This window comes from Aegilops tauschii, chromosome 1 (genome assembly GCF_002575655.3).
Source record: "Aegilops tauschii subsp. strangulata cultivar AL8/78 chromosome 1, Aet v6.0, whole genome shotgun sequence".
NCBI classification, from domain to species: domain Eukaryota; kingdom Viridiplantae; phylum Streptophyta; class Magnoliopsida; order Poales; family Poaceae; genus Aegilops; species Aegilops tauschii.
In genome coordinates this window covers 27416807-27424320 of record NC_053035.3, presented here as the reverse complement: position 1 = coordinate 27424320, position 7514 = coordinate 27416807, and the positions used below count along the sequence as shown (strand labels likewise).

The 7514-nt window shown below is 40.3% G+C and overlaps 1 protein-coding gene across 3 annotated transcripts; it reads left to right on the top strand.

Annotated features, from left to right (window-relative positions):
- The first annotated feature begins 921 nt into the window (after positions 1-921).
- LOC109783166 (uncharacterized) lies at positions 922-6715 on the top strand. Of its 3 annotated transcripts, none has more exons than XM_073506883.1 (6): positions 922-1185; positions 1316-1441; positions 1514-1612; positions 1689-1957; positions 2647-2834; positions 3422-4797. In XM_073506883.1, exons 1-4 carry the CDS (start codon positions 1017-1019, stop codon positions 1871-1873), a joined length of 579 nt encoding a protein of 192 aa, XP_073362984.1. In that variant the 5' UTR covers positions 922-1016; the 3' UTR covers positions 1874-1957; positions 2647-2834; positions 3422-4797. The 3 variants fall into 3 exon arrangements, with proteins under 3 accessions (XP_073362984.1, XP_020197359.1, XP_040245724.1); XM_020341770.4 differs by lacking the exon at positions 3422-4797 and adding an exon at positions 6205-6715 and having other exon boundaries at positions 923-1185; positions 1313-1441; XM_040389790.3 differs by having other exon boundaries at positions 923-1185; positions 1313-1441.
- The last annotated feature ends 799 nt before the right edge of the window (positions 6716-7514 follow it).

Here is a 7514-nt window from a genome sequence, read left to right as displayed (position 1 = left end):
CACCACCCACCATGCAGTAGTGCAGAGATCTCCACCCGTTACCACAACACCCACGACTAGTTTCTTGTTCTGTGAGAGTTGCCATGGCCATTTAACAATACACGACCGTTTATATTTGAAACTTTCGATAAACATGTTTATAGTAGGTGGTGAGATAAGCGACTAAGCAACAGTAAGCAAATTTACCATCCAGTAACCAAATCCTTGGGCACCACGCAAGGCCAGCTACCTTCCAGGCGTTAATATGCATTTTGAACTATACAACGATCAAATACTATATATAATATGCATTTTTTGTTTTAGTTCATACATCATCAATTCCAATATTCATGTTTCATAAAATCAAATCTCTTGAAATATATTGCAACTGATTCCCGTAATGACGCGTGAGGTGTCATCTAGTTTAAAACTGTTTTTAGATATCCAAAGTTTAGGCTTGGTGTTGGAGATGCTAACCAACAAGCGGTATTACCTCCAAAACGACCAATATTAGCTAGATTATCAGCTATTCTATTTTGATCACGGGCTAATTTCATAGGAGTAAACTCTGGTAATGTCAAGTGATGCTTGATTTCACTCATCAAGAGTCCATAAGCAAATTGATTGAGCGAGTCGTTAAAAAATGTTCATTAAAATTGAAAAAACTTTCATTATTTTGAAATCACCAACATGTTTTTTAATTCAAAAACTGTTTTTGAATTTGGTGAACATTTTTTGAATCCGTGACTCTGAGAATCAGAACTTTTCTCTACATATATCGAAACGGTTGAACTCTCCGAAAAAACAAAAAATGCTAACAGTTGAGACGCGGAGCACACGCAACCGGGACGGGCCTTGGGCCCTATCCAGGCAGCCACGTTTATAACCCGTTCCATCTTCCATGTACCTCGAAAGAAAAAGAAAAAAACAAGTCCGAATTCCCTACAGCCGCAACCGCGAGCAGAAATCCCTAACCTGTCCCGACCCAACTCGCCGACGCCGCCGCGCCGTCGCCAAGGAACCCTAGCGGCGTGTTGATGGCGTCGACGGAGGAGCAAGTCTTCCTTGGATCGAGGAACCTGTCGTATCACAGCGCCCACTACCCCGACGCTAGCGCCGATTGGGATTACCCGGAAGACCCAGGCGATCGGCGGGAGGGGGTGGAGGTTGCCGAGCTCCATGACCAGCCGGCGCGCATGAGCACATGTGCGTATATCGTGCATCTCCACTCTTCCTTTGTTCATGCCTCACTGGAATTCCTCTTACTGATCTTGTTTCCGCCAACTCAATTAGTCGTTGATCAAATTTCTATTTGTCTATTGTCACCGAGCAGCAGATTCAGATCCATGTGAAGTCGCCAGGCGTGCCTTGGACCTCATGTTCCCGCGGGAGGAGGACAGCGATGACGTCTGGAGCACCTGGAGCGCACGGGAGGAGGGCACTGATGACGACGATGAACAAGGTAGCCAATTATTCTCCCTACAGATGTGTTAAGTATCCATAGATCCTAGATTTACATTGATTGATTCGGTAGGAGGGGAAGGAGTCGATGACTGTAGCACACAGGAGGGCAGCGATTATGAAGACGACGACCGCAATTGCCAAGTGATACTAGCCGAGACAAACTGTCCAGGTTGCTGCTGATTCTCTCAACAGATAAAACAAAAATATATATTTATCTGCTGAGCTGTTCTACATCAATTCTTCAGGAAAGCTCTACCCCAAGAGTGAAGCAGATGAGATAGATGACAAATGGGTACATAGGTACTCCCAACAGCTTAGTGAACACGTGAAGCTGTGCAGGGAGATTATGGCTCTGCGAGGTGATGATGATGATGAGGAGGAGGAGGAGGAGAAGGATGATGATGCTCTCCTTGCCCCGTCTATCCCATGAGAGTGTTCCCTGACGCAACAGGTGCCTGCGTCCTTGGGCTCAACTGCCACCACCGTATCTACAAGACCCATGACACTTCTACCAGTAAGTGCTGTTTGCTATTCGTTCATTCCTAGTAATTAATTCATCTGCCGTTGTGATATACTGACTAGCACAATGCTCGTGCGTTGCTAGGAAACCATAAAAAATGAGGAATTACTGGTGTTTTGCGGCTGCTGCATGGTTCACAATTAAAAAGAGTGTGAATATAATAAAAAAATCATGTTGTAGTCGCTAAAGAGTCTCGAGCGACCGTAGTAGGTGCTTTGCAAGATTTATAGTCAGATACATTTTGAATTTGGAACATAGGGTAGTGGGCATTAGTAAGTTGAATGCACAAGATCGTAGATTAGGTAGGAGGATAACATCTCTCGCCTAATTTGTTTGCCCTCTTCTGCTATGACATAGAACCGAAGAATTGGTTGGGCAGAGAAACTAAAATCAAGACCATTATTTTGAATTGGAGGCATAGTTGCATTTATATTTTTTGTTTTTACAAGAGTGTTATTCTCACACTAGGGTAGCAGTGTATTTGTTTATTTGGGATAGGTCTCACACCTAGTAAAAGTTACATTTGTTTATTTATGTCTCTTGGAATGTTGCTACTCCCATATGTGGGTAGTGCACAACTCCAACCTTTATAAGTAGGAAAGATATCTATGTATTTTGTTACCAACTTGCTTTTGTTTTCACTAAAATAATAACTTGCTTTTGTTCTCACTAAATAACTGCAGCCCCATCAACTCTTGGAGAGCGCACACCAAGTTATATGCTACAATTATTCTCCATGCGTCTATCAAGCTTTGAACCCTCGTATCCCATTAGTGTGTATGGAATATGTGCCATTCGGGATTACTTGGACCCACGACGGAACTACGTCTTTAACCGTCCCAGGGATGACGCTGTCACGATTGAAAAGAAGGTAATTAACATTGGTTCTTTGATTTGTCTCCTTCATTACTTGCATCTATTAAAAGATGTGTGAGAGGTCAGGTTAATTTGTTTCTCCATGTTCAAAAGATCTGCTCTTTATGTTGTTATAAGCATTAGATAGATGATCACATCAAGCCATCAGACCAGTTCTCAAAATTGGATATGATTATACTTTTACCACCAACATACAAAACCGGTCATCTTGTTAATATACTTCAATATAGACACTTACTCTATTTCTTTGTCGTTTTTTATTACACATGTGCAATTAAGACGGTTATAACTCCCAATCAGCCGGATAGTAGAGGGGCATTGGGTAATTATTGTGAGGTCCCTAGTGGTAATCTAATCTGATATGTCATAAATGTTGAGCAATTGATAAAACGGACACAATTGCATTAACTTGCATGTCTTGCATATTTAAAAAAAAAAAAAGCAACCTCAAGATGGGAGTATCACTCAATAGTTAATTTGAACATGTGCAAGTATATCTTACTGAGTTTGTTGTGTTGATACATGCTAATGTATGTGGAAGTGGATATCGCTTATTAGTTCTAACAAGCTGTTAAATCCTAGGGTTCCTTTGTCATACCACTTTGTAGCCCTTGTCGAGGAATGTATTTGTTGGATAAGGCTTTAGTAGAAGTTGATCTTTGGGTAAAGAAAGAAGGGGATGAATCAGATGACAAGCAACTACTTTCTGCATATGCTGAGATTGATGTCCGGACTGAAGCTGATCTCATGCTTTATGAACGGATTTCTGGTGATAATTGCAATTTGGACTCACTAGTAGAAAAGGGGGCTTTTGTCCCGGTTGGTAAGGGCTTTTAGTCCCGGTTTTTGAACCGGGACTAAAGGGTCGTTACTAATGCCTCCCCCCTTTAGTCCCGGTTCTTACACGAACCGGGACTAAAGGTCGCGGCCACGGGGAGCTCCACCTTTAGTCCCAGTTGGTAACACCAACCGGGACTAAAGGAAATTTTATGATTTTTCTTTTTGAAAAAAAAAATTTGCAAATTTTTTTTGAAATTTTTTTTGATTTTCAAATTTCTGAATTATTTTAACCTCTAATCTCTAATCACCACCCCTCATCACTGCTCAATTTATCCTCTAATCTCTAATCACCCCTCATCATTCGAAATCATCTAACTTCCCGGACGATCACCCATCCTCTCACTACTCCAGCCTGAGCACGCTTAACTTCCGGGTTCTATTCTCCCTCGTTTCCAAGTCTGCACATGTTGTTTTCCTGACAATAGTAAGATGTCAATCCTATTAACCCTCAGGAATTTAGCTTGAGCATGAAGTGACACATTTCACTATTTGAGTTTGAAACTATTGTTTTAAAAAACAACAATTATTTAGTAACACTAATATTTCTGGAATAATTAGTTTGACCATTGTTTGACCACTATTTAACCACAGTTTGACTAGATTTGACCAAAATTCAAAAAAACTGAAATAATTATTTAGTAACACTAATATTCTAGAATAATTAGTTTGACCATTGTTTGTCCACAATTTGACCATATTTGACCAAAATTCAAAAAAACTGAAATAATTATTTAGTAACAGTAATATTCTAGAATAATTAGTTTGACCATTGTTTGACCATAGTTTGAATTTTTTTGCATTTTTTTGCCTCTCTAGATCTTAAAAGCCCCGTAACTTTTTTTCTGTTAGGTTTTTGAGGATTTTGAAAATGTTTAACGGGGTTCCCCCAGTTAAATTCGGATGTAACTTTTCGAGTAGATGATTTTTCATATAAAAAACTTTTTCATCCGAGTTCGTATGCAAAAGTTATGCCCATTTTAAGAAATTCCACAGAGATTTTGCAAATAAAGTCGAAATTCATATTTGTTAATTTTCCGAACAACTAGACCACATATCACATGGGAAACTTATTTTATTTTATTTTTTTGACATTTCCATCATTTCCTTTTGTTTTTTCTAAAACTGAAAAGGCGGTCCGGGGGGGGGGGGGGGGGGGGGTAGAGTTTGAAAAGGCTGGCTGCTGAGGTTGGAAAGTAAGGAGGTGGTGCTGGAGACGGCAATGAGCTGCTGGTGCTGCGCCAAGGGGAGGTGTGGCTCGGGTTCACATTTTGAGAAAGTTATGCTAACAGTTTGAATTTTTCTAGATAAAAATGTGGGATATAACAAGATGTTAACATTATTAAACGGACTAAACTTGTTTGTGTTTTTACTGTAGCTTTTTAAATCTTTATTTTCTGATAGTGAAAGAGAGCGGATACCTGCTGAATAGATGAACTCCGAAAATACTGTTGATAAGATTATCCCTATAAAGAAAAAAGAAAACTAGTATCAGAAGGAAGTATTTTTATATTGGAAGCAAACGATGACCATTAATTGCGTAGAATGAAATATTTACCCATTTGTAGTTATAAGAGTTTCAGTAAGGGTTCCCATCAATAGCAGTAGGAATTCTTCAGCGTCCTGCTGCCTACAATGACCCCATTCTTTTTCTTCATACATTGCATGTTTCTCTTCAAGTTTCTACAAATTAGATAATATTAAAGATAAGAAAATGAACTCGGTTTTTGGTAAACACATTGATTACTGACCTTTAAGAGATTGGTTCTGCACTATGATCAAGAAGTCCAAAGACATCACGAACAGCCTTAGTTAGGTTCTTAGAAGCTTGGTCAACCAATTCATCATCCATACCTTCTTCTAAATGCCTAGAGGAAAATTAAATGTGTGATGAACAGAAAGAACATTGACATACAAATTACAGTGTTTCTTAAATCAAACCTTAGTAAGGCTGCCTTCAGCTCTGGTATGCAATGAAGGTATTGCAAAACAGAATTTGCAAAACATGTATTCCCGGGATTAAAGAGACCAGCACAACCATGGTTTACTTCAGCTTTTTTATTCTTTGGTAACATGACATCAGCTGAAACCTTGCAACCGTATGTGAACTGTTGGGGATCCAGGATATCACTGAGCTTGTCAACCTCTTTGGTCATATTTGACTGGGCATTGTGATTCTCAAAGGAAGATTCTATATTTTCTTCATCCATCTTTGCATTGCCTTTGTTGTTATCTGATTTTGTATTGTCATGGACTGCTCTCTGAAACTTCAAAAAAGGTTTGATGAGGACATGTGTAAAATCTTGGGAACCAAGTTTTAGAAGGCCATCAAGTTTGTTGTTGACTGGGCCCTGAGGACCAAGATCTACAGGCAGATCTTTCAAATTAAATCTGCACATCTTGGGTCTTTTCCTGTAGTACAATCTCAAATCCTCGATAATTAGTAGTTGATTCTCCACCTCAGCCCCAAATGATTTTTCTTCAACCTTTTTTATCTCATGTCCTGCTGACTTCACATGTTTTTTCAGAGCCCATCTGTCGGGACTAGCGTCCACCATTATCCCAGAGGCCTGCGCTGTACGACCAGACCAATTTTGGGCATCTCGTAGAAGTGCTTCGCCCATCCTGTTAAAACCATCTACAAAACTGGTGTCAATATTTTGAAACAGCACATCGGATCTACCGGCTTCAGCAATATGGATTATGAAATGCTCCCGGATTTTGTAACAACCTCAGTATCAAATATTTGAATGCCTTCTAGATGTTGGTACATGGTTGTAAAGGAATTCTGCAAGCCCATGTGCCCAAGGAGGCATGTGGCAGCATGGACATAAGCTCCTTTCCATGGAAGCATATCGGCACATTCAATGTACTTCGGCAACTGTCCTCTGATTTGTTTCTTTTTTTCGTTGGGCAGACCTTCAGGAATCTCTGTTCTGTTCTCCTGGATTCTCTTATCCTTTCCCAAACTTTTTGATGAACCCGGTCAGATAGCCTGTTGGGCAATCAATAACAGTGCACATCCAGTTCCCGCGGAAATGGAAGTAAGTCAAAAAGTTCCCTGCTTCTGGCAGCATGCAGCTGTGCCGGTCATCATGCCCAAAACGAAATCGCTCATCGGTGGTATTAAAACACCAGAGCCGATACTTGAAAATCGTTATGCGCCAAGTACGGTGTGCGGTGGTAGGGTCATCTAAGTTGATCACTGAATAATTCTGTTGACAATAAATTGGATCTAATCAGGCAAATGAGTAAGACATAAATAGAAGGTGCAAACATAGATAACCATATGCAAGTGCTAATGTCCGAGAGCCGTCTCATCTACTTACTACTTATGAAAGTACGAGTTGGATGAATTCTAATGACCTAAGCCGTTCAACCACATGTATCCGAGCGTCCCGCACCGTTTAAATGATGTATCCATCACATCTACCATCTACTTCTACTACTACTACTTATAAAAGTACGAGTTGGATGAGTCCAATTGATCTAAGCCTTGGAAAGAATGCTCAACTTGCATCAGGGGTTTGTCAGGGCTGAAGTTCAGTTGCAGTCCAATTAGTTTGTTGGGTTGATCTTGGGCCCCAACCATAATTCTTGCATCTGGTGCAAGCTTTGCATTACGGCCCAGTTTAATAGATCATACACTGTGAGTGCAATGCATTCTATATTTTGAACTAACCCATGTGCCGATGCTCTGTTTAGCAAGGAATAAAACGTCAACTAACCCAAATACCCAATGCAGTAAAATGTGTATGCTCGACTGCTGAGTGAATCCAATTGATCTAAGCCGTTCGACCACATATATCTGATGTCCCACGCCGCTCTTATGATGTAT